The sequence below is a fragment of the Tamandua tetradactyla genome, chromosome 2 (genome assembly GCF_023851605.1).
Source record: "Tamandua tetradactyla isolate mTamTet1 chromosome 2, mTamTet1.pri, whole genome shotgun sequence".
Lineage (NCBI taxonomy): Eukaryota > Metazoa > Chordata > Mammalia > Pilosa > Myrmecophagidae > Tamandua > Tamandua tetradactyla.
In genome coordinates, this window is record NC_135328.1 from 213,470,157 (window position 1) to 213,497,025 (window position 26,869).

Genomic DNA, 26,869 nt, shown 5'->3' on the forward strand with positions numbered 1-26,869 from the left:
AGGCCCCCAGAATCCAGTGCCTGGCTCATGTTAAGGATTTACGGAATATACAAAGGACACAACACATGTGGCTGGGTTTCGGAAATAAAGAACTCCAAGTCTCCTGACACTGCCTCTGCCCCTGGAGCACACCAATCGTGGGCTCTTAAAACACCTCCGCCAGGTTGCTCGCATATGCCCATGGCCAGGCACCCACCCCAAGCATCTCCCACTCAGTGGTTTCAATGATGTTTAATAGAAACTCTCCTGTTTCTGACTGTCTCTCTTTGGAGTCCTCTGGGACAGGGTGACCCAGTGCACTATGTGGGCATTTCAGTCCCTTTCTCCCACAGCTAGGGTCACAGAGGACCAGGACCAAGCTGTGACATAAATAGGTGTCTTTGTCATCTCCCAGCAGGTTTTCTGAGTCACCAACTCCAGGGTGTTCTGCTTGGAATGTCAGCAGTCCCAGGTCATTGCCAGGGTTGTGGTGTGAGTCTGATTCAGGCCTCTTTGACTACCCTGAGGCCTGGAACAGGAAATCCCTGGGTCTGTAGCTCTGCCTGGGGGAAGCTCAGAGGCATGGATTCTTGTCCCTGGAGTCTCTCTGGGCAGCTCAGGTAAGCCTCTGCACTGCTCAAATCTTGGCCCATGGAAGCAGCAGAAAGGAGCTCAGTTTTTCAGGAAGACAGGTTGGAGAGGACACGTGTCTACAAGCAGTGAATGTGAACAGTGTCTCCAGAGGCTGGGGTTAGAGCACCGTAGAATGCCCAGCCAAGGAGATCTGCTCCGCCTGTGGCCTGAGCACCCAATCTCTCTGACTGGTGGCTCCAAGAGCAATGGGAAATCAAGAGCCTGGAGGCTGGACTCGGTTCTCATGGACCTTGAGGTCCCAGAAACTGTGGGCAGTGGTTGTCGGTGAAAAGGTCTGTGGTGGCCAGGCCTGAACAATTAGGGGTCAACGAAGGAGACGGCGATGTAGCGGGTGCCTTTGGTGGTGGGGAGGCCCTCATGGTAGTGTGTGAGTCGCCCGGGGTGCATGAGGGTCCAACCCTTTCGTGGGGCACGAACGGAGCAGTCATAGCGCAGGAACCGGCAGCCCCCACCCTGGGAAACAGAAAAGGAAGCATCAGCAACCCGGCAGGAAGCGTCAGCTCCCCAGCAGGAAGTGTCACCAACTTGGCAGGATAAGTCACCAACCCAGCAGGAAATGTTAACAACCCAACAGGAAACAACAGCTCCCCAATAGGAAGCATCAGGTCCCCAATAGGAAGTATCAGCTCCTCAACAGGAAGTGTCAGCAACCAAACAGGAAGCACCAACGCCCGCTGACCCTGTTCAGCACAGCCTGCCTGGGGATGGGGGAGTGACAGCCACATGCTGCCTAAGGCAGACTCAATAAAGCCCGAGTTATCAAGAGCCCTGGCCTTGAGGTCGGGTCACCTTGTACAAATGTCGGCTCCACCATTTACTAACCTTGTCGTGAGCCACAGTTTCCCCACCTGTGAAATGAGGAATAAACTGCACAGGCTTGTGAGAATTAAGTGAGATAATTCAAGTAGGAGTTAGCTAAGGCAGGGGTTCTCCACCTTGGGGCTGCTGATATTTGGGGCCAGATAACTTGGCCTGGGGGGACTGCCCTGGGCATCCCTGGCCTCTCCCTACTAGATGCCTGTAGCACCCCTACAGCTGTGACAACTAAAAAGGTTTCCAGGGATTGTCAATGTTCCTTGGTGGACAAAATCGCCTGAGGTTAAGAATTCCTGGCTTTGGGCAGTGCCTAGTATATTAAAAGCCCCCAGAGAACTCTTATTTTCATGAGTGTCCTTTGTAGACCCTAGACCAGAGCTGAGTCCAAAAAAGACTCTGAAAAGATCATAATTTAAGGAGTGAAGGAATGAATGGTGGCTCCCTCGCTGGTCACACCTAGAGGCCTCACGTGGGACCATGGGGTCTCGAGAGGTGTTCCCTCCCCACCCTCATATCCTCTGGGTTTCCTCCGCTCTCCCCTCTAGCCACCAGCCTGCAACCTACCCCAAGACCAACACCTTCCCAGCCATCCCCAAAACAATCTCTCCCACAAAATTGTTACCAAGAGCTATTGCTCGAGTGCTGGTATAAGGTCTGTGTAAGAATGAGCTGGAATATCTCATTTAAGTCTCCACATTTCGTGGTGGGCACTATAATCCTTCGCATCTTACACAGGAGGAAACTGAGACTAAGAGCTCAGAAGGGGCAGGCCAGACCCCAGGTCCAGGCACCGTGGGCCTGGACTTCCTCACTCATGCCAGCTCTACTGCCTTTCACAGACCCTCCCTCCTGCCCTGAAACCACTGTTGCAGGAAGCCCCCTCCCCAGGGGCGTGGGGCTCTTTCTGGATTTCCGGCACAGGCATGCCCAGGGCCCCTCTGCCTCAACCATGCAAAGCTGCTCACCAGCCGGCCCACCCTCCACCTGCCCCTGCTCACCTCGTAATCCACCCCCACGCGGTTCAGGGCAATGTTGATGGTGAAAGTGGAGGCATCGTGGTGTGGCATCAGCGAGGGCTGCTCGTCAGGCTTGTAGCGGACAACAAAGGCCAGGTCGAACTGGGCCTGCGCCACAGAAGGGGGACCGTGTCAGTCAGCGGGAGCCGCCAAAGACCAGGTACAAAGGCCAGCTGCGGCAGGAGGGAGACGGGTCCCTCATCTAATCTGCTGGGACGTCAGCACCCTAAGGGCAGGTCTCCTCAATGCTGGGTCCTCCAGTGCCCAGGATGGAGAAGGAACAAAAACGTGAGGAGGGAAGGAAGGAGGGACAGAGGAAGGATGGATGGATGGGTGGGTGGGTGGATAGGTGACAGGGTGGATGGGTGCATGCGTGGGTGGGCGGGTGGATGGACAGGTGTGTAGGTGGGTGGGTGGATGGGGAGGGAAGGAGGGAGGAACTCAAAGAGGGCGTCAACAGGTACAGGAGAGCAGGTGCTAGAGAGAAACTGAGGGAGGAGGTGGGCATGGCAGCCAGCTAATGGGAGGCCTGTTTGCTGGGCTGGGGTAGGGGCCATGCGGTGGGGTTGAAGGACATGGAGGAGGGAGCTGAAAGACGGGGTGAGCTCAGAGTCTTCTCAGTGGCCTTCCTCACCCCAGACTCTTCCCCGAGGCACTGCCGGATGGGGGAGACCTGCCTCCTGCCTGGGGACCAGGCTGGGAAGGCTTCACGTGCCCCCGCCCCAGGCCCAGGCCATGCCACCCGCCCCGCTCCTGGCGGCAGTCCGTGCCGGCCCACCCGGGTGTAGTAGCCGGGGTAGAGCTTCTCCGTCATGGGGGCGATGTACTCCAGCAAGAACTTGTGCCACTCTCGCTCGAAGTTGATCTGGTTCATGTGGATGTCGATGGTCGGCACGTTTTCATAGCCACCCTGGATGCGGTTGTCCTGGAAGTGACCGGGAGGGGGTGGCACACAGAATCCTAAGCTTCTGGCTCCTGTGTACAGCCCCCCTCCCCCGTGCTCCCCTCCCCTGGGAAGTGGGGAAAGGCCTGTGAATTTGACGAGGTAACGTCATCAGGCCAGAGCAAGGGGATTCTGCAGATGGAATTAAGGACCCCAATCACCTTTAAAACTGAACTTCCCAACACAAGTGCAGCTCTGGGCCTCCTCCTTCAGAGGGCGCAGCCTCTCACATCCCCCCACTCTGGGCTCTGGGGAACTCACGGCTTCCTAACGGCTCCCGCACCCCCACCAGCCTGAGAAAGGGTGCTAGCGCACCCTAATAAGCAAGCAGGGGTGAAAAACCACTTCAGGTTCAGGCAGCGGCACATCACCCACAGCTGATGGCAGCTTTGGGACCAAGGCTCCGTGTCCAGTTCCCTGGCTTCCCTCCACTCCTAACTGCCCGCAGGCCTCCCGGCCGGTGCCCCCATGTGAAGGAGCCCAGAGAGGTGGAGGGGCGGCCTCCCCTGCCCATCCTGGAGCCCACCTTGTTATCGCCCAGCGACCACTGGCCGTAGTGCTCCATCTCCTCCACCAGCTCATCGCAGGCCACCTCCGTGAAGATGGGGAACCAGTAGACATCTGGGCAAGGCTGTTGCAGGTGGGACTTGGTCACAGGGTGGGGGCACAGAGACCACCCCTCCGCTTCCCCCACCCTGAGCCCTCTGCGGACCCAGCCCAGGACCCCACCCTGGCCTGTGAGCCCTCAGGGTGGCCCCAGGGAGCAGGGGCGTGGTCAATGCGGGACAGGCTGGGTGAGCTACGGGAGGGAGAGGAGAGCAGAAGCCCTGAGGGGGGCCTTCCTGGAGAGGCCACAGCACTCCTGCCCAGCGCCAGGGCCGGGAAAGGCAGGCGCGCCTGAGAGAGTGCAGCCCTCGGCCTCCCAGGGCAAAGCAGACACTTCTGGGGCAGAGAAGCGTCCTGGCTCCTGGCCCAGGGGCCATGGCCCACGCTTGATGGTCCATCTGGAGACTTCTTCCTCCTTCCTGCCTGGACCAGGGAAGGGCCCTGGGCGCCCGCCATCCCTGCAGGCTCCAGCTGGGAAGGGCCACACCGCCGTCCATTCCCTTCCCCTCCACGGCTGCCAGGGCAGTCAGAGGGGTGCCTCCTCCTGCTCCCACCACCCTCTGCCACCCTCTTCCCACGCATGGGGGCTGTGGGTGCAGAGGCTTCCTTCCCTGACCTGCCAGCCTTACCGTCTCTATCAGCTTCCCCGCCAGGGCCATGGTGTAGTTTTCATGGATGTACTTCTCTTTCCAGTCCTGTGGGGAGGGGGAGGCGGCTGGGCCCGGGCCTGGCCTGAGCCGGTGGGGAGCTCACCGCTTGCTGACCTCCTCGAAGTGCATCGCTGTGAGCAACCGGGACAACTGGGGGTGGGTGTGCGTGTGCCTGGGCTGCTGGGGGCACTGTGGGAGCGGGGTACAGCATATACCCCAGAGCCGGTGTCTGCGTGCGACACCCAAGTCCGCTCCCAGCTAAGGGGCGCTGTCACAGCTGCCACCCTGCTCTGACCATCAGGCTGGGCAGGAGACCCATTGTACAGCTAAGATAACTGAGGCCCGGAAAGGTGAGACTCTCCACTAGGTGGCACTGCCTCCTGCCTCCTCTCCCCACCCAAATCCTCCCCTGGGGGGCCCGCGGGGGGCCCAGCCACACTGGCTCTGAGAGGGGTGGCCTCCCTGCCCCGTGCAGGCCGCACCTCGGGGTTGCTGAACACTTCCCAGAGGTCGTTGTGGAGGTGCGAGGTCTGGTAGCTGTCCAGGGCCAGGAGGTGGCCGAAGGTGCGCCGGTTGGTCAGGAACATGAACACATCCTGGGGAGAGCAGACCCGATGGCTGAGACCCTGACCCGCCCCTACATGGCCCAGGGCGGCCAGTGAGGGGGCCAACATGCAGCCCCTGGGCCCACTGGATTTGAGTTCACAAGGTCAAGGACCGAATGCGGGTCACCCTCCATGCTCCAAGAGCCCAGGCCAAGGCTGACACAGGAGAGGGCTCCCTGGGCAGACATAACGAGGATAAAAGAATGAGTGCACAGGGGAAAAGAACGGTAGCTTGATGCTGAAGTTCGGACCAGAGGGGAAAAACACTATTGTGTTATCGTTCTGGAAAATAAATGAGTCACCAAAAATTTCAGGAAGGGGCTCGGGGACAGGCGAGGGTGTCTCTTCGGCACAGTACTTGGATTCTATTTAGGTGGGGAGTTTATCTTTAGGCTTCTCCCTGCAGACCACAAGGGCAGGCCCCGGCAGTCCCCCTGGAGTCTCAGCGGCTCCTGGTCCCACCCTCCCCGTCGTCAGGGTCCCCCGTGACCTCCCAGCTCAGGCTGACCTGCTGCCGGACGTTGGCGCAGAAGGCCATGTCGGGGTCCAGCCTGCGGTGGCGGAACAGGTCCGTCTGCTGCAGCTCAGCCCGCAGCGCACTGCCCTTGATCAGGTAGACGTTCGAGATGTAGGGCACATTCCAGACACCACTGTGAGAGGGAGACGGAGGGGGTCACAGGCTGGAGGGGGTCACAGGCTGGAGGAGCTGGGTCCCGGGGGAGGGCGAGGGTCAAGGGGGCCTCACAGGCTGGTGCTGAGCGAGCCCCCACCCCCACCCCGGGCACACGAGCCTGGTAACTGTCAGGAAGTCCCCGTGTGCCTGACTGCTGTCTTTCTAGCTTCATGTTGAGCAGGGACGTGAGGGCTCAAGGACAGGAATAACGGAGCAGGAGGTGCTGCCAGCCCAGGAGGACGGCCAGGGCGCCCCCAGCCCTGACACTCACAGGCGCCGCCCCTGCACAATGTCCACGTAGTCCTCTGAGCGTGCGTAGTAGCCGTCTGCACTCAGCGCCCCCCAGAAGTTTGACCACAGCCTCCCGTGGCGGGTCATCAAGGGGGCGATGACGTTCCTGAGGAGGAAGGCACCTCAGTGGGAAGCTCCCTGCCCATGGGGGGAGGGAGGGCAGACCTAACCAAGGGGAGGGACGTGGGGGGGGGCCCAGCAGCCTCCACACTGGGACCCCCAGGCTGGAGGTGAACTTGGCACGTCCAGGACCTGCTCCCTCCCAGAGGGCAGCGTGGGAATAGGGTGGGGCAGGGACAACTAGGCCAACAAGGGGGTGGGCACCATTCGCCATCAGAACCTGGAGCTGGGGCCAGGGACCCCACAGCCCAAGGTAATGGTTCCAGAAGCCAAGGACAAAGAGAAAGACTCAGGTCCACCACAGAGCAGAGCTGGGCTGGGCTGGGAGTCCTGGCTCGGGGGGCCCACCCAGCCTGCCTGCCCTTCGCACAGCTCACTTGTTCTGCTCAATCAGCAGCCGCAGGGTGTCGGGCTCCGTCAGGGCCACGTCAGCATCCACGCTGAAGTAGTAGGTGCAGCTGCGTTCCTGCCGGCACAGGTCCCTGCAGGGCAGAGGCTGGGCTCAGCGGGCAGCCACCCCACCCAGGGTCCTGGAGCTGCACCCTGCTCGCCCACATCTGGCCTCACTACATCCCGGCCGAGAGGACAGGGAATGCCAGCCCTGGTGGGGAGGGGACCAGCAGCTGGCAAGGCCCTCCCAACTCCAAGACTCAGACCGAAGGCCCAGAGCTGGGCAACTGCAATCGCGAGACCTGAAAAACCTGGTGCTGGCGAGACCAGGCAGGTCCCCACACTACAGGAGAGGGGGATCCCCAAGAGTAAACTGGCTTTGTCTTTCCAGAGGGCAATTTGGTAATTTGTACCAGAAGCCTTAAGAATCTGCTCTTTTTGTTTATCTGGTCTAGAGCGCAGCAAACTGTGGTTCGTGGTCTAAATCCCAAGAGGTAAGAATGTTTTTTGCATTTTGAGATAGTTGAAAAATCAAAAGAACATGTGAAAATTACATGAAATTTAAATTTCAGCTCCATAAATAAAATGTTGTCAGAACACAACCCCTGTTTATTCATTTGTGTATCATCTACAGTTGCTTGCACCCCACGAAGGCAGGGCTGAGCAGCCACGACAGAGCTTGCAAAGCTGAAATGATTTACTATCTAGTCCTTCAGGGGGAAGGTTCGCCAACTTCAGATCTGGACTAATTCTTCTACTTGGGTCAACACAAATAACTTAGTTGTTTTTCTTTTTAATAAAGGGAAGACACCCAAGTTCACTGCTCTAATTGTCAACATGTGTCTGCTTCCACCCCTCCAGCACTTCCTCTTTCCCTAATTTGCTTCCTGAGCCCACCTGACCCTGCTCCACCATGCCCAGGACCACTCCAGGCTGGCAGAGTGGAAACTGTTTCCCCATTTGGCAGGTGGGAATGCTGCAGCCCAGAGAGGGGCAGGAACTGGCTGGAGGACTCGCCAGCCCTCCCGTTTCCCAGCGCGCTGCTCCTGGCCCCGGGGCCCCTGTGAAGCCCATCAGGGGAGATAACCCTGGGCCCCCCGATCCCTGACTCACGCGCCCGTGTTCCTGGCATCAGCGCTCGCTGCCCGCACCTCGGGCCCCACCAGCTTCACGGAATGGTACTCGCTGCCATGATCTGCCAGGAACTGCTCCACCTGTGCCTTGTGGTGCTGCTCCTGGGGGTGGGGCGGGGATGAGGACAGAGGCACCACCCTGGGCCCACACTTGCCACTGCCAGGTGCCCCTGCATCCCTGGCACATCCCTGACCATCTACTTCCAATCTCTGGACCTCAGCCCAGGCCCAGACCCTCCTCCTGCAGTGCCTGTCCCAGTATGGCCAAATCCTAGCCATTCCCTAACCATCCATTCCCCAGGCCCCTCTCCAGGGATCTGATTCTGCTGGTCTGGGGTGAGGCCCAGCCATCTGCTGTTAAAAAAACGCTCACGCTGTGAGAAACAGTCCCTACCGAGAACCCCTCCACAGGGAGGTGAGCAGAGTCAGAACCAAACCCAGGGTTTAAAGCCAACCCCAATCTGCCATGACAGCCGCGTGCCTTCAAACACCCAGATGAAGAGAAGCTTCATCTGTCTCGGCCTCAGATTCCTCATGTGCAAAATGAGAGGCTACTCGCGCCTCCCTCCCAGCACTAATGAAGCACAGCAGTGCACAGGCGCTCATGGCTGCCTCGAGGCTACACTTTTTCAATGTGAAGTCAAAACTGTGCATGTGCTGTGCACGTCTCTGGGATGCCGTGAGCCTGCTGAGGCAGGGCCGACCCCCCCCACACACACACGGCCTCCACCTGGTATGCCTGCTGCACGGCTGAATGAGTGACGGGTGAGTGACAGGGACGAGAGCTGAGTGAGAGCTGAGGGAGCTGGGACCACAGCTCCCGGGGATGGGAGGCCCAGCCTGTCAGGGGTGAGCAGTCTCAGAGAGCAGAGGGGGTGGGTTATGGACTGAACTGTATTTCCCAAAAGAGACGCTAAACTCTAGTCCAGCACCTGAAAACATGACTTAGTTAGAAGTAGGGCTGCTGCAGATAAAATCAGGCCATGCTAGAGCAGGGTGGGCCCTTAATCCAATATGACCGGTGTCCTTACAGGAAGGAAACCTTGGACACAGACAGACAGAAAGAGGGGAGAATGCAGGCCCACCACCAGCAGAAAACCCCGACACCTGAGAAGGTACTCAAGGAAGGAAAACCAATGTAACCATCTGCGCTGTTCTGAAACTGCAGTATACCCCAGAAAAGCCATGCTCTTTAATCATGATTTAATATTGTAGGGTGGGATCCTTTTGACTGGACAGTTTCCATGGAGATGTGCCACACCCAACTGCAGATGTGACCTTTTGATTAGAGGGAGATGAAACTCTTGATTAATTTACTGGAGTCATTTAAAAGAGGAAATTTTGGAGAAAACACTGTTGCTTCAGAGCTGACAGAGACGCAGACATCTGGAGATGTTTGGAGTGCCGACAGAGAACAGAGGCCTAGACATGGACCTTTGGAGATGCAGAAACGAAGCCATGTGCCTTCCTATGAGACACTAACCAAGCCAGAACGTGCCCCAGAGGCGCCAAGTGAGGGCCCACAAACACTTAGGAAACCCCTGCACCAGGAGCTGGGAGCAACGGAACCAGGAACAAGGACCAGGAGAGACCAGCCACGTGCCATCCCATGTGACAGGTATCAGCCTTCCTTGAGTCAAGGTATTGTTCTCTGGATGCCTTAATTTGGACATTTTTATGGGCTTAGATCTATAAACTTGTAACATAATAAATTTCCCTTTTAAAAGCCATTCCATAGAACCTAAATTTTCTGTAGCACATAATCTAACTCAACCTTTCTGGATAGATCATTTAAACAATCCAAACACAGGGAGCCCAGAATGAAAATGAGAGCATTTAATACTGTACAGCTTAAGTTAATGCCTGGATATATCCCAGAATATATAAAGCAGATGAAAAGTACTGGCAAAGTCCCTTGAGGGATGGGTAAAAAAATATGGAACTATTAAACTTTACCACCAGGGAAACCCCTGATTCTGTGTCAAACATTAGGGACACCCAAATCAATAGGCCAAGCCCTCAATCTTGAGGCTTGCTCTTGTAGAAGCTTATGCCAATAGCGGAGAAGCTTAGCCTACCTATAGTTATGCCTAAGAGTTACTTGTGGAGGACCTCTGTTGCTCACATGTGGCCTCTCTCTCTAAGCCCAACTCAGCAAGTGAAATCATTGCCCTCCCTGCTACGTGGGACATGACATCCAGGAGTGAAAGTCTCCCTGGAGACGTGAGAGATGACTGCCTTGGATGAGCCTGGCCCTGGCACCAGAGGATCAACAATGCCTTCCTGACCAAAAGGGAGAAAAGAAGTATAACAAATAAGGAACAAATAAGGAGAGTTCAAATAGAGTAGAGAGGCTACTCTAGAGGTCACTCTTACACAAGCTTCAGTTAGACATTGCTACTTGTCATAACTTGCCAAACCCAACCAAAACCATTCCAGCCAATCTTAAAGAACACCTAGGACATTACATAAGATTCCACAAGGGTTCCATGCACTACGGTAACTTCCCAGAAACCCACAACCTCCAGTTGGGTCCCAGAACCAGATAAGTCCTGAAATGCAGAGGGGCCGGCCTCTCCAGAACATCAACTAGTTCCATCCCCCATCCCATATAATCAACAGCCCCTTTTGACACGAAAAAGTACAAATGGGCATAGCGCAAATACCCCTATAAGAGTGAGAGAAAGATCAAAGGTGATGGTGGAGTTATACAGAGAGAAGGTCAGGTTTAACAAACAAGTATGATTAATGAATCATTACATTGATTTTTCTTTTAGTCTCCAGTATCTTAAGAGCAGCTAGAAGTAAAAACCTAAAACTGTGGAACTGTAACGCATACCAAACTCTGAAGTCTGTTCGACAACCAATTGTTGTGATGTGCTTTGAAATTTATTGCTTTTTTGTATATATGTTATTTTTCATGGAAAAGAAAAAAAAAGTCTATTGTGATAATGAATGCACAGCTATATGATGATACTGTGAACCACTGATTGTACACTTGGGATGATTATATGGTATGTGAATATATGATATATATCAATTAAAAAGAAAGCAATTCCATTTCTGGTATATTGCGTTCAGCAGCATTTAGCAAACCAAAATACCAAACTAGGAAGGATAATAGCAACAACCGAGAGCACCCACTATGTGCGCGCCACATGCCAGGTACTCTTCGATGTGCTTCACACATAAATTCGTCTAATCTTCATGGAAATTCTATGTGTTTGGCACTATTACTTATCCCCATTTTATCGATAAAAGAGCTGAAGCCCAGAGAGGTTAAGTAACGTGCCCATGCTCACACAGCCAACAAAAGCAGTGGGGTCAGGGTTCAAATCCAGACACAGTGACATCTCTGGGCGTCTGCTACTCACATTGTTGTGGATGAAAAGTCGCATCTGTTTCCGGGGGTAGCGGAGGCGCAGGAGCCGCTGGAAGAAGAGGGACAGGAACGGTGTGGGCTGTTCAATGAAAATGCCGACCAGGACAGTGGGCAGAGCTTCTTCCTGCATGGAGGAGGGGAGACAAGTCCGGCAATGTCCACCCACAGTGCCTGCCCTTGAGCCCCAGGGTGGCCCGAGGGAGTCAGAGGCAGGGGTGGAGGCTGTGGACTTAGCTGGGAGAGGCACATCTGGGCCAGGGAAAAGCAGAGCTTACAGGTGGGCAGAGGTAGGGCCCGGCAAGCAAAAAGGAGGAGGACATCCCAGGGTGAGAAAACAGTGTGCACTGGGGCTCAGGGAGAGGACCAGGTACACGGCAGGGGAAGGGGGCTGCAGGAAAGCCTTAACAACCAGGCAGACGAAACCAGCCCTGAGGCACCTGGAGGAAGCTAGAGCCACACGAGTCTGAGGAAGCTTCCAGGAGATGGTGTCAGGGTAGGAACAGGGACAACCCCCGAGAGAGGACAAGCCCTCTTCCTCCTCCAAAGCCAGCAGGGCCCACAGCAGAACCAGCCATCCTCCCATTTCCCAGAAGTCCGAGAGCCCCTCACCGCGATGCCCTTGAGGCTGCGCAGGCCCTCGTCACACACAGTGCAGCCCGTCTCGAAGGTCCAGAAGCGCGGGATGTAGTTGCCCAGGTAGTTCAGCTGCAGCTGGTGGGGAGATGTGGGGGCTGGGAGGTGCCAGGCTAAGCCCACCCACTGACAGGCCTGCTGGGCCCACCGAGTCCCAGCTCCGTAGTCCTGGTGGGTCCGCACAGACCAACCCTCCCCACTCCAAAGAGGGAGCAGGACCGTGATTTTATCTGGGGCGGCACTTGGAGAGAATGTTCCAGCCCCTGGAGAGGCACCGCTGCTCTGAGAGGCAGATGGAGGAGTCTCTACTTTATGTCTGTTCATCTTAGGATCTCCCAGGAGCCGATAAAGGGCAGATTTCTGAGCTTCTCCAGTTGAGGTGATCTTAGGTGGAGTCAGGAAATCAGCCTTTCTAATGGGCTCCCCCCACCCCATGGGACTCTGGCCCAGGTGGTGGGGACCACTCCGGGAAGAAGCTGCAGTGTGAGATATGCCTTGCGGGGTGCAGCTCCCCAGGGCCCGGTGAGGTCCACTGCGCTCCTGGCCATGGTCTGCACCCCAGCCTGGGGCTCTGGGAGGGCCGGGACCAGTCTGTCCTTGGGGCAAACATTCATAGAGGTTTGTTGAATGAATAAATGCACATGCCTGGAGTTGGCTGGGAGGAAGCCCAAGGTATATGTCCTGCCATCCAGCAGGGTCGCCTGGGGTGTCAGTGACCGCCACAGCAGGGAATGAAGCACCATGTGCAGCTCGGACGTGGGATCCGAGGCAGCGAGTTCACAGCACAGCCCCGGTGGGTGGCCCCCTGCCCCAAGGAGCAGCGTGGCTGGAGTTCCGGCCCCCTCCCAGCCCCCCAAGAACAAGGCCCCTCCGTACCTTGGTGGGCCCGTTGCCGTGAATCAGGACGGGGAGGGTGTCGTAGGCCAGATTCCGCGCTCTCACATGGCCCATTTCGAACTTGAGCACGACCTCATCTGGGGGTTAGAGAGCACAGCGGCCTCAGGCCGGGAGGCCCAGGTGGGGGCCTGCAGGTGGGGCCCGGCTCAACCCAGCAATCGGCCTGTGACCTTGGGCAAGCCACTGCCCCTCTCTGAGCCTCAGTTTCCTTAACTGTAAAGGGGACAGTCACTTCTGGGTGGGGTGAGTGCAGGGCCACCATCTGGGGCTCACAGCCCAGCATGAGGAGGTGGGGAGGACCTCCCAGCTCCAGCCACAGCTCAGAGACAGCCCGAGGACAGGCACAGGGGAGCTGCACCAAGGACTGGCCCAGGGAGGCCTGGGCAGATGGGGGTCTGCAATGGTCACTTCTGTCAACTTGGTGAGTGAGACTCGGTACCCTGCTATTTGCTCAGACACTAGTTCAGGTGAAAGAATTGGTAGATGTGATTGGCACCTAAAATCAGTCAACTAAAAATAACGGGGAGGGCCTCATCCAATCGGTTAAAGGCCTTACGAGCAAAAACTGAGGTTCCCTGGAGAAAAACAAATTCTGCCTCAAGACTGCAACCTCAAGTCCTGTCTGAGCTGCCAGCCTGCCCAGCGGATTTCAGACTTGCTGCTCGGCGGGTCAGTAGCCACCTTGTCTGATGGAAATCACATGCAATGGGGCCTTCTCTTCTCAGGGGCTGTGCTGAAGTCGGGGGGAGGCAGGCCTTTGGTGGGTGACCATGTGAGGGGAGTGCAAGCATCTGGCCGGTCCAAGAGGTGAGCAGAACCCCACTTCCTAGCCCAGGTTCACAAACCCCCAGAAGCCAGACACAAAGAATGTGAGGTTTCCGCATTTTCCTGGGAGAGGAGTCACAGGGTCCACACACCCTAGAGAACCACCAATCAGTGATCTGGGCCAATTTCCATTCTCTAAAGCTGCGAAAGCTGAGGCCCAGGGTGGGGCGTGATTTGCCTGCAGACTCAACAAGACACTGGCATCAAGTCTTCACCAGCCACGAGCTTAGAGCCAGGTCCAAGGGTGTTTGCAGCTTCAAGGGCCAAGCAGTTTCCACTGCCCAAACTGTCTATCAACTTCCTGCCAGCTCAGTCCCCAACCCCAGCCAAGGAAGCCTTCACCTTTGAGGTAGGAGGGCAGGGGAAGGAACAGGAGCAGGCTCACCTGTAAGGACCTGTCATGCAGGCGGGAGGCTGGACACCTGCTGGGTGCATCAGCCAGCTCCTCCCTGGCATGGGCTCTGTGGACTGACCACTCGGGCCTCCCTTCCCCACCCTCCAGCAGAGTGGCTCTGCCCCAGGACATCCAGGTGGTCTCTGGGGGCCTGGAGGTGGGGCAGGCGACCTCCCAGCACCATGGTCAGGTTTTCCTCCTTGAACCCAGACCCTGCCTCACCCCCTCACTGACCTCAGGTTCAGACTCCTTGATCTGCCCCCACCCCTTCCTGTGGGGGCTGCTCACCCAAAGCTCCGTCCAGGTTCTGGAAGATGCGGCAACGGTGGTCCAGGGTGATATTGATGTGTTTCTGCAGGAAAGAGACACGGGGCTGTAGCAGGGACAGGCCCTGGGTGGAAGACAGGGCTCCGTCACCCCAGTACGGGAACCTGCCCCCATGCCTGCCACTTCCTCTCCCCACACCTGCTCTTCCTGCCACATGAGGGCAGCGGGGCACCCTGGGGATGCCAGCCAGTGGCCAAGCCCCTGGTAGCTACTGGTCTAGCTGGGCAGAGAACCAGGGATTCTCAGAATAAGAAGGAATCTAAGGAAATCACTGGTCCAACTACAACGACAGCCATCGTAACAAATACTTGCTTAGCACTTTACTACGTGCCAGCCAGTGTTCTAGTTCACTTCATTCAATTATACAACATCCCCACAGGAGAGTACTATCGTTGTCCCCATTTCATAGAAAAGAAAAACAAGGCACAGAAAAGTCGGGTAACTTTCCTAAAGCCACGCAGCTAGAAAGTGGCCGGGTTTGGATTTGAACTCAGGCAGTCTGACCCTTTAGTTCCTGTTCTTAACCACAACATGCCCTCTTCAAGTTTCAACTGTGTCTCATGGAGTCCTAGGCAAGGAAGGGCAGGTGGCACTCTAGGCTCCAGCCCCATCCCAAATAGGGCAGCTCCGCTTGGATGTTTTAGAGCGTGAGCTTCTGCAAATGATGTCACTGAAGGCAAAGGAGGAGGAAGGACACATTTAAGGAAATGATCATGGTTTACCCTGCATAAGCCCAACTGCTTCAGTTTATGGACGATAAAAACTGAGGCCCAGAGAGGGGAAGTGGCTTACCCAAGGTCACAGAGCACAGCATGGGAGGGAGGAAAGTGAGCAGGGCATGATTCAGGAACCCTGACCCCCTAGGGTCTCGCTGGGTCTGAGCTGCCCTGACCAGGCTCTGCTCCCTCCCCCACCAGCTCCCCTTGATGACCCCTGCCTCAGAAGGCTCTGAGGCCTGGCTTCTGGGGCTCATGCAGCCAACGTCTCATCAGGCCCCCCGGGAACCCCTCCCAGACACGGTGGGGGAGGGGCTGTTTCTTTCATCACTAGTCACCACTACGTGACATGAGGTATTGTGACCCCATTCTGTCGAGCAACGACCCCAATTGTCCGTTCACTGCTATAGTCCCCATATCTGACAGTGTCTGATGCATAATAGGTTCTCAATAAACAACCGCTGAACAAGTGAGTGAATCGATGAATAGATGGATGAATGGGTGTCAGATGATCAATCCAGGGGTCCCCAGAGGGACCTGTCCTCAGGCTGGTGCCCTGTCCTCAGCCCCACCCATGCTTCTTACCCTCTTCTCCGGGTCTAAGAAGATCTTGGTATAAAAGAGCTGGTCGCTGTCACTGTCCTGGCCCTCCCACTCAGCCACCAGTTTGCTGAGGCTGGGGGCGTAACCAATGAAGCCTGAGGGGTTGTGGGGGACACACAGAAACAAGACACTGAGCCTCCAGACCAAGGCCTCCCAACCTCCCCACTCAATCACCCCCCACTCTTTAACCAACCACCCCCACTTCCTCCCAGAAGTCCTCCTGGATTGAGGGAGGTGGCATCCGCAGGCTGGTCATGGGCCTGCCAGGTAACACCACGTGCTGAAGATTTCCCTCTGACCCCAAAAGAAAAGATGGATGATGGCATGGGACCGGGTGCCACACAGGTGGTCTGTGAACAGACCAGGCCAGGAAGCCCCTGGACAGTGCAGCACCTATTACAGTTATCTGGGAAAACTTGGCCCAGAGAAGGTCAGAGGCTTGGCCAAGGTCATACATTGGGGGCCAAGCCCTGGCAAAGTAGAGGAATCCCATACAGACTCCTGGCTAAACAGCAGACTGGTGACAGGAGAAGGAATGAGAAAGGGGAGAAGGTGGGCTGTGGCTGTGGCAGGGCACATCCCAAAAATCCCCTTTCTGCTGGGGCCAGGCCCAGGCTGGCTGGTCTGTGCTCACTCTCTCAGTCAGTGGAGAAACGTGGCTGCGGGGTCTGATCCCTGTTCCGAGGCTGGACAGAGACCTAGGGATTTAATTCCCCATGCAAGGGGAAACCACTGACACACGTGTGCGGATTCCTCTGTCTGCTGGTGGGGGTGGGGGAAGAGGCTGAAATGCATGAGGGTGGAGGCTGGTGGAGCAGTTGGGAGAGGATGCCGGCTAAGATAAGATGGTGGCAGTGGCATGGATGTAAGAGAGCAGATTCAAACCATCTTTAGGAGGAAGGAGCGATGTGTTTTGCCAATGGAGTGGAGGGAGAGGAGGGCGAGAGAGGGACAGAAATGACTCCATGGGTTTTGCCCCTTGTAGATGAAGGGGCTGTTCATCTACAGCCTGTTGTTCCCTGAGACACAGAAGACTACAGGGAGAGCAGGTGTAGGGGCTAAAAAAGTAAGGAGGTCTCTCCGGGACATTTTCCAATTGAGACAAGTGAGACCATTCACAGGGGTGTTGAGCATGGAAGATGCTCACGAATGCAGCGGAGGGGCCCTCTGCAGCCCTGCCCAGCCCCCACGCCACACCCAGGTCTCGCACCTCCAGAGCCCAGGAACCTCTTGCCATCAGAAACTGCCGGGTACTTGGCCTCCAGCCTGCGGTCTGGGTAGATGAGCTCCTCGGCCGAGAAGACCACTTGGCTCTTGGCCTGCCGGAACTTCTTCAGGAGCTCCCGGGGCCCAGACGCAAACACCACGTCGTAGCTGCGGCCAGAGTCGGGAGATGGAGCCGGGCAGAGGCGAGGGGACAGGCAGGAGGGGACCAGCAACGAAGGCCCTCCACGAAGCCTCCCTGCCACACATCGCTGGCCCTGCCTGCCGTGCACCCACCCCCGCTCTGGGCAGAGAGACGGCCCCCCTGAGCTGTCTGTGCCTCTCCTGCCCCCAAACCTCAAAGCCTGGCTGTCTCCAGGCGGGTCTCCACTCTCATCTTTCTACCCAGAGTGGGCTGGGCTACCCCAGAGGGACTTACCCTGGGGTTCAAGGGGCCCCTAAAACTGGAGGCAACCTCTAGTTAGAGGGATCCCCCCTCATCCCCAATGTCCCGGGGGAGGCCTCGTTTTAGGATATTCTCTTATCTCTCTGCTGAGGCATTCGGCTCAGGGAGCCACAGCCCACCCACCTGTCTGTGAAGAGAATGACCAGGTCCTCCTTGTCTGCGTGTTTCTCCAGAGCTCTCTTCAGCAGCCGAACCTTCTGGCCCCCACCGGCTGACACCTCCTTCTCCCCACCATGCCAGTCCTCCCCCAGGCCAAGCGCCTGCCAAGAAAGGACCCTTAACACATGCCACTGGCAAAGATTTCCTCCCCTGCTGGGTGAGTGGACGTCTCTGCTCTCTGTGTCCAGCACCTCTGCCCCTGCCCTGCATAGAAACCCTCCTGAGGCACATGTGGGGCTGACTGCACCTGGGGTGGTCATGTGACCCTGCCTGGCCAATCAGAATGTCCCACAAGCCCCACAGCTATAGGTTTGAGCATGTGACCACGCACAACCTATCACAGTCTTCCCTGGGACTGTCCTGTTAAAACTAAGGAAAGGCTGCCTTGTTCTGCTGAAGTTGCAAAGCCAGTTGCAAAGCCAGGGCACAGGAGCCTGTGGCCGGTGGTTATCCTGCCACCAGGCTGAGAGACCATGTCTGCGAATGAAAACAAACAGGGCCTAGAGATGGAGAGACAAAGTCCTCACCACGCCATTTGAACGCCTGGATCCAGCTATGCCTACAGCCACCCTTTGTTTCCATCCTCATTCATGTGAACTAACATACTCTCAGGCTCAGGGACAGCAGATTGCAAGCTCCATTAGGGCAGTGGCATGGTCTATCTCACCCATCACTCCATCCCTAGCACCTAACATTGTACCTGACCCAAGGAGGGCACAGCACACCCAGGTGAAGGGACGAATGTTTCCTTGCAGGGCTCAGTCCCCAGGATGGCACACAGGGGAACCCCAGGGAAGGTCTCAGACCATGCCCAACCCAAAATCACAGGTGGCGTGTGTGTAGATTGTGAAAATACAGATTCCCAGGCCCCACCCTGTAAAATAAAAGACAGCGTCATGCACCCTAAGGTTTGCACACCGCTACGTACCTCCCCAGCCTCACCTCTCCCCACACTGTCCCTCTTGCTCACTCATTGCACTTTGCTCATGTTTGGTCCTCTGCCCCCTCTTCCTTTTCCTAACGAACTCTTCTTCATCCTTCAAGCTTCCAGAGCCTTCTGCATGGCCCCAAGTCAGTCTGGAGGGCCAGCCCTGGCAGTTTGGGAGGGGAGGACACCAGCTCCTGGATTCTCCCATGGCCTTCTGGCTGTGTCTGCCTTACCCAGGGCGCTCCTTACCTGGATCTTGTAGTTGAAGAACTGAGCTGAGCGCCTAAAGCGTCGGAAGCCCTCTGTCTCCTTGGTGGCCACTGTGAGGACGAGGAGGTTGTCTGGAGACAGAGGAGGGCATGGTCAGCAGAACAGAGGATGAGGGAAAGTGACAGGAAGCAGTGGGTCATTGTTTCCAGTGAGCTGTCGAGTCCTTGCAGGTTATATCTTCACGTCAACCCACTACAGACCCAGGTAAGAAGAGATGGACCTAAGGTCTAGTTATGACAGAGCTTGGACATACCGTGGTCTCCTGGGCTGACCCCAGATCTCATTCAGCTTGGTAATGGACCAATATAACAGGAAGCATCCACAGGAGAGGTGCCTGCCCCTCCTATTGAGGAACTGAGTCCCTCTGGCCTTGGGAGGGCTCAGACCTCCCACGCCAGGCGGGAGTGAAGGGAAGGATTTGCTCTGCATTCTGAATACCAGGAGGACCTCTCTGTCCAATACTAGGCATGAGCCCAGGGGTGGGGAACACACAGTGCAGATACCACCACTCTCCATGCCTGCACCCAGTCTCTCCTGCCGAGTCTCCCATGAACTTGAGTTCTCCCAGCACAGCTCTCCAGGTGGATGCAACTACTCAAAGTAAGTCCAGGGTGGAAACCAACTGGCGATTCCTCTATCGGCCACCCCGACCTCTGGCCAGAGTGGTTTTTATTGCCTTCTTCATGAGGGCTCTTCCTTGGGCTTGGCAATGCGGCTTCACCTCTGCAAGGGAACCTGCTGGATCAACTCCCCACATGGCATCTGGTTTGGGGGAAGCCTCTCCCAGCCCACATTTTAGGTCTGTGTTCTCTAAGTTCTGATTAGAATCCCAGCTCCTGCTCCTTACCAGGTGTGACCTAGGGCAGGTCCCTGACCTCTCTGAGACTCAGCTCCCCCTTCTACGTGAGGATAATAATGTCCAGGTGCCAGAGCTGCTGGACTGAGTAGATGAGATCAGGTCTGTAAAATCTTCACTGGAGCGCCTGGTGCATGCTAAGAGCTACTCCTGGTGCTGACTAGGGAGGGTCAAATGTCTGGCCCTGGCATTCAAGGCCCTTCCTGATCTGGCCTGATGACTTACTCATCCCCTGCCCCCCACCTTCCCCTAATTGTGCAAGTTGTCCTCCAGCCAGAGGGGAGGGCGGGGGGGTCTCTCCTTGCAGGGCTACCCCACCACCACCACCACCACCACCATTCCCTCTCCCTGACCTTTCCTGCTCTTTTCTCCTGGTCCCAGAGCCAGTGACAAAAATACTCCCACTACCACCACCTCTATGAAGCCTTCTTGGATTTCTACTGCTCTCTCTGGACTCCAGAGTGGGAGGCCAGAGTAGGCCTCAGAGGCAGGATCCCACTTTGCAGTGGTCGCTTTTGTTCTGCTTAAGCCTGAGCTCCCTGGGCATCGGGCACTTAACCTTTCCCGGGTGAACACACACGCCAAGTGGCCGGAAGCAGGCCCACAAGGCCCTTCCCTGCCCCAACCCAGGAAGGGGAGACCGGGCCGAGAGAACAAAGGGGTCCGGCCCGCAGAGGCTGCAGAGTAGAGGGGGCGGTCCCTACAGGTGACCTCCGAGCAGGGGACTGGCTGGCGCCAGACGGCCCAGCAGGAATCCACAAAAACAAACCAGTTACTGGAGCTGGGGGGCAGAGAGTAGGGTCCTGGGGTTTGCGGGGGGGGGGGAAAGGGGGCAGGAGGGGCAGCTTCACTAGGCAGGCGCAGTCAGGACAGTCCTGATCCCAGGTCCCAAGAGGGAGGCAGCGCTCCCCCGACTCCTGCAGGCTGCCCAGCCTGCCCCCAGGTGAGAAGCGTCACAGCCGCCAGCTCCGAGGCCCAACAGCGGCAGGGGCTGCTGGTAGGGCTGCTGGCCACAGGAAGAGTGTCACATTTCAGGGACAGAAAAAGCCAGAGTGTGTGTGTGTGTGTGTGTGTGACTCTGGATTCCCAGGTCTCTCAAGGCTCCTTTTCCAAATTCCAGCTCCTGAATAATAACAGCAGCGGTGCTGGCTTTATGGAGAGCTTGCCCCAGGTCAGAAGCTGCTCTGAGCCCCTCGCAGTACTGACTCCCCACTTCGTGTTTAGGAGCCAGGGCTCAGAGCTGGTGAGTAACCTGCCCAAGGAAACTGGGAAGTAGCAGCACCCGGATTTGGGTGCAAGATGCCTGGATCCAGAACCCCCTCTCTTAATTTCTGCCCTGCCCCGCCCAGGCCTGGGACGGTAGCCAGACCGTCTTCTGAGGGGCCCCGTTTCCCTACTTGTCTAAGGCAGTTGTCTCGGCTGTATGGGAACACCCAGGCCGCATCAGACCCTCTCCAAACACCCACCTGCCTCCCGCTCAGCCTGTCTCCTGTTGTTTTCCTGGGTGCACCCGGGCACTTCCAAGAACAAATCCTGGGTTCCTTGGGCAACGCAGCATCTGCCTCCCTGCCCAAGGACACCGTGAGATCACCAGCCCTGAAGGTCCCCAACCTGCCTGCATGTCAGCACCACCAAGGGAGGCTGTGAAATCCAGGCCCCTGGATCCCAGGACCAGCAGTATGGGACGGACCAGGATTCTGGGTTTTTCCTTCTTCATTTCCCAGGTGACTTCTGACAGGGCCACATCTGAGAACTCCTGGGAACCAAGTTAACCTGCTAGGCATCTGATTTCAGGTTCACAGCAGAAGTCAAAGCAGCTCTCTCCCCCAAGGGATCCTGGCATCGCCTCTCAACAACCCCCACAAAAACAGCCTCAGAAAATCCAGCCAGTTGCTCCCCACTTTAGCCTGTACCGCATTCCCTTATTCTGTCTGCAAAACTCATTCCTCTCCTAAAGGGGCCTCCAATACACCTCTTCCAGGAAGTCCTCCTTCATCTCATCTCTTATCTGGTACGCCTTACCTGAAAGATGCAATGTGAGAAGATCATTCTAGTAAGAGCTGCCACTTGCTGAGCTGGCTGCCACGTACTATGTGAAGCCTGTTAGCCTCATTATTGTACTTAAATGTTCAAAGCAACCCCCTGAAGGAGGTGATATTTTTATCTCCCTTTTACAGGTGAGGAAACTGAGGCACAGAAAGGCTGATTAACCTGCTTGAGGTCACAGAGCCTCAGGATGAGAAGGGAATGTGTTGGAGTTTCCAGGGTCTGTGCTCTTAACCTCACCATCTCCCCAGAGTCCATATTCTGGAATGTCGGAACCTCTTGGCCACAACCCGACTCCAGCATCTCCAACCGCCTTCTCCGGGGCCTCCCCCACGTGGGCACTCAGCTCCCCCCACGGGTCAGGTCTTCTCCAGACTCACCAGCAGGCCCAGCAAGAGCTCTGGGCAGCCCACAGGGTGTCAACGTGGAGGATTTGGTTCCCAAGTACTGGAGTCCCGCCTGCCCACTGCCTGTCTGGTCCAGTCGGTCGGCCTTGGGCTGAAGCCAGGGCCCACAACAGGGTCGGGCCTGCTGCCCGGGGCACCTGCCCCGTGACCTGCTGCCCAAAGTCCAGCAGTGCTTTCCCAAGATGCCACAAGCCTGTGCTCCGGGCTCAGCAGAGCTCGATGAGACAGCAGGATGGAGTGGCAAAGGGATTTCTGGGCAAGTTACTTAGCCTCTCTGTGCCTCAGTGTTCTCGTCTATAAAATGGGACCCATGAGAGTAATACAAGCACCATCCTCCAGAGACTCGTGAGGATTAAGTGAGCGAATGCACATGGTGCTGGCACCAAGCCTGGCGTGGAGGGTGGGTGGGCTCTTGTTACAGGGAACCCCCCACCCACCCACCCAGGAGATGGAGCTGAGCAGAGGGTGTCCTGCCCTGGGCTCAGGGATGGAGAGCAAGGCTGATGTGCAGAGGCCTTGCAAGGGGTCTGGGGGAGGGGTGCAGGCCAGGTGAGGAGGATTCTGGGAGAACAGGACCTGCCTGCTACCTCAGGGGTCCTGAGGGCTCGCCCTGAGAAGCAGTTTCTGCCCAGGTGGGGGAGTAGACGGTCGGCGGGCAGTCTGATATGCAATGCCTAGTTCTCAGGACACACCCATCTTCTCTTTGGGGAGGCAGCCGTTAAGCCCCCAGCCTCTGGAGTTGAGTGAACCATGCTGGTTTCTGGCAGGAGATGGTGATTCCCAGTGCCGGGGACCTTGGCACCCACTCATTTCTGACTCCGCAGATCTCACCCCCACCTTCCCACCTCGCCCCAATTCCTGGGACATTTCCATTTCCTGCTGTGGAACAGCATGACCTGGAACTCCGAGCCAGCTGACATCCCAGGGCTTCTGATGTGGGCAGCTGTCAGGCCCCAGCTGCTCCTTCCCTCCCCTTGGCCAACCAAGGTCTGCAGGGAAAGGCGGTAGCCAGGGCCAAGACCAGTGGATCCTCTAGAAGCTTCCACAAAAGGGAGAAGGACCACTGGGCACCCTCTCAGCTCTGTGGGTATTTGCCTGGCTGGATGCTGCTTTGTTCAGTGTATTTTTCTATCTCCCATTTTGGTCTAAGAGGCGCTCACCAGTTCAGGAGTAATGTCTTTCTCTGCTCCCTGAGAGCAGAGGTCTCTGTCTCCCCCACTGGCCTGCAAGGCCACTTGGGTGAGGTGCTCCATGTCTTGCCTCAGATCTGAGAGCATCCCCAAAGTAAAAACCGTCCATCTTTTTCTCCCTGCCCCAACTCCACAGGCATTCATTAGAGCAGATGGACAAGGAGCAAGGGGTCCTGGCCCAGCCAGGGGAGGGAGAAGCTGGCCTCCCTGGGCGCTGCTGGTGTACCCCCTTTCTGATGCGGTCAGTAGGTGACTCCGGCCCAGCTTGCAGGAAAAAAGCACCATCCCTCTCTGTCCTCCTGTCCATTGGGACCAGGGTGCCACCTCGGCTGGGGGGGGGGGGGAGGCAGACTCCCCCAGTGTCTCCAGGCCACAGCCCCCCAACTTGGAGGTGAGGGCTGGCAGGAATGAGCAGCAGGTCTGAGTCCCAGTCTATGACTCCAAACAGCTGTGGCATCCCAAGAACTGGTGCTTCACCAGTCCGGGTCTCAGTTACCCTATTTATGAAATGGGACGATGTCTTCCTTACTTATCAAAAGGGTCTAAATGGTGTAAGGGGGCAAAGGCCTTGATTTGAGAGCAGCCAGACACTACCCGCCCCCCAACCTAGAGACTCTGTCTCTTGTCTGTCATCAAGTGCCTACCATCTGCTAAGCACTTTGCCCAAATTCTCTTTGCAACACCCTGAATCCTGCCCTGTGCCAGCAGCCGTACCCTTTGGGGGCTGCCTGCATCTCCTCTGACCCATCCTGTGTCACTGGCTGGCAGTCAGGGCACCTGAAGCCCTGTGGTACCCTCTGCCTCTCCTCTCTGGGCTCCAGCATGGCTAGCTCAGCAGAGAACTGGTTTCTCTCCTGGAATAGTGTTTGGTACAGGAGTCACAGCAGCAGAAACAGGGGGAAGGAACCCCAGAAAGAAAAGGCTCAGGCTCCTGGCTCCCAGTTGGGAACTGGGTCAGACCATGAGCCCTCGTGAATTCAGCTCTGACCCACTACCCTGCTGAGATATTCCAGGAAAGCTGCAGCACTGCCACCAGGAGAGAAAATGTCCTTTGCTGAGGGCCTTCCTGAGCCAGACAATAGGCTGATCCCAAACGGACAGGCCTCACCCTATGGAAGAATCCATGTCACAGCTCTAGGAGTGACAAATCACTCCCCCACGCTGCAAGTGGGAACACCAAGACTCCTGGGGATTAGCACCCACAGGCTATGGCACAAAGACATTACTCAAGAAATGGTGGTTTCCATCCCTTCCATGGCCCACAGGTCACAGAGCCTGGTTCCTTCTGCTATCCCAAGCCCCAGGCCCACTCTAGGCTCCCACATTCTCTAGGCCATCGAAGTGGAGTGGGCGGGGGCCCAAGAGGAGCAGGGAGCCACAGAGGACGTGGCCCAGTCTGGCTCCCTTTGGCTCAGGCCGTCCTGGGTCTGTGCCCTTCCTGGGGCTCTCCACACTCAGCGGACAGCCGTGGAAGAGGGCAGCACTCCCTCAAGACATTAGGGGACCTTCTGAAACCCAATCTGCCTCAGGGAGGTAGAAGAGACACTAGACCAGGAGTCCAGTGGGCCTCAGACCTGCCCCTCCCCAGGCTGGACAGCCCTGAGCAGTCACTTCCCCCCCCTGGGGCTTCAGCTTCCTCAAGTGTGAACTGGAGGAGCAATCCTCTCCTGGCACGGGGCTAAGTGAACCAAAGAGAACATGGGCGAAAGCGACAACTGCCCCGCACATCTGAACTACCCCCTCACCCCCCACCACCCAAAGGACCGGCCCCTTTTAACCCTAGGGTTGTGCCACTCAGGGGCTCTGAGCTGGACTCTGGGACAGGGTACACCTGGTTCAAGGTGCACAAGTTGTGTGATGCTGGGCAAAGCCATCACCTCTGCAGACTGAGCCTCAGCTTGTCCAACGGGAAAATGGGGACAACAGAAGGACCTCCGCCCTCGGGTCTTCGGGAGAGCAAAATGCCACCCACAGGAAGTGCTCCCTACACAGGAGCGCTTGCTCCTGTCCACAGGGTGAATGATCTTATCCGACCCTCTTCGTCCTCTGTCATCCTCTCTCGGCTGCACGCCTAAGTCCACCGCAGCCGCGAAAGGGAAGTGATTTGTCCCGAGTCCCCAGCGAGTAAACGGACAGCGGCCGGAAGCCCAAGCCGCTCCCAGCCCACCGTCCCGCGTCCGGGCCGCCCCCACCCCCCGCCCCGCCCGCCCCCGCGCCCTCACCCTCCGGCTTGGCGTCGTCCTTCGCCTCGGCCAGGAGCAGCCAGCCCAGCGGGGCCAGGAGCAGCAGGGGCCGCATGGCCGGGGTCCTGGAGCGCTCGGTCCGCCCGGCGCGGTTCGCACGGTGGAAAGTTCGCGACGGGCCGGCGGCCCCGCTGCCACGCACTGGGCCCGCCCCGGGGGCGTCACCGCGCCGCGCGCTCCTCCCTGGCCGCGGCCGCCCGGGGGAAGGGTTTTCCTGCAGCTGTGTCTGCGCGCGCGGGGGCGGCTCCCCGGGCGGTCTCTGCGCCTCCCAGGTCCTGGCGCCAGCACTGGGTTCTCCAGGGTGGTTCAGTACGACGAGGAGGAGGATGGGGGGCGGGGGGAGGCAACCCCCGTTCCTCTAGCCCAGCGCCCACGCCAAGACCGTAGGGCATCAGCAGCGGGAGCCTCGGCTCCCACCTTTGGAAGGATTATATAGCAGCTGTCAGAGTTCAAGAAATTGTTACTATAGCAGCAAGCGCGGAGCGCGTTGTCCTTCCCGGTTTGACCGAGGAGGTAACTGAACCCAGGGGGCTCCTGTTCCTTGTCCACGATCCTGCAGCCGCTAGCTGCCGAGCCCGATTTTGAACCCAGATAAATCCACCACTTGACCACTGGGCTCCGATTCTGCAGTTTGTTTGTTTTTTTTAACTGATTCTTTAAAGCAGTCACTTCATTTTTCACATTTGATCCCTAGAATAGGGGGGAAGCAGGTATTGTTGCGGGACACTGCTTTTACAAAGTAGCAAAACCAGAACCCAAAGGCATAGGGGATGGGAGCCCCGCCTCTGACATGTGCTTCCTGGGGGCCCCAGCACAACCCCCCACCCCCCAACTGCAGAGAGGCGCCTCTGATCCTCCTGCCCTGGTCGAGGCCTTCGGAAGGGGAGTGCCACAGGACCTGGGGATCCCGGCCAGGGGGAGGTGGTCTGAGCCAGAAGTGGGCAAGAGTGGACACAGGTGTGATAAGGAGGCATCACACCTGAGCCGTGGCCCTCCTGGCGGCTGGAAGTACAGACAGCCCCATCTCCGCCCTCCACAGAGAGAATCACTTCATCTGCCTGGACCACAGAAGTGGGCGGTGGATGCAGCCTGAGTGGGGCAGGCCCTGCCCAGGAGAAGGGGGTGCAGACTGGGGGAGGGAGGGTTGTCACCGTCACAGACAAACAACATAAAGCAGATGGTGCGTATGTGGAGGGACAAAGAGCGAGCAACAGCCCTGCCTTGAAAGGAAAATATGCTCTCAGTATAAGCAGAAAAAGCAGTATATATGGTATCATCCCACTCAGCAAAAATATATTCTTAGAGATATGGATATGCATAACGATAATGTTGGAAGAAAATTACAGCCAAATGCTTACAGTGAATATTTTCAGGATGCAAGATTATGGGTAGTTTTTATTTTCTCAGATTTTTCATAATTTCTAATAGTTTTTACGTTGAATAAATGC

General features: G+C 57.0%; 1 protein-coding gene across 1 annotated transcript; it reads right to left on the bottom strand.

Annotated features, from left to right (window-relative positions):
* Window positions 1-216: 216 nt before the first annotated feature.
* On the bottom strand, window positions 217-25,553 carry PLOD1 (procollagen-lysine,2-oxoglutarate 5-dioxygenase 1). Its single transcript, XM_077151279.1, has 19 exons — window positions 25,401-25,553; window positions 18,659-18,750; window positions 17,446-17,582; window positions 16,864-17,027; window positions 15,636-15,748; window positions 14,296-14,359; window positions 12,768-12,865; window positions 11,868-11,969; window positions 11,251-11,382; window positions 7,857-7,978; window positions 6,731-6,835; window positions 6,214-6,339; window positions 5,778-5,919; window positions 5,147-5,260; window positions 4,644-4,709; window positions 3,935-4,039; window positions 3,244-3,390; window positions 2,448-2,573; window positions 217-1,086 (listed from the first exon to the last, which is right to left on the bottom strand). The coding sequence occupies exons 1-19, from the start codon at window positions 25,474-25,476 to the stop codon at window positions 931-933; spliced, it is 2,187 nt and encodes a 728-aa protein (XP_077007394.1). The 5' UTR covers window positions 25,477-25,553; the 3' UTR covers window positions 217-930.
* Window positions 25,554-26,869: the final 1,316 nt, after the last annotated feature.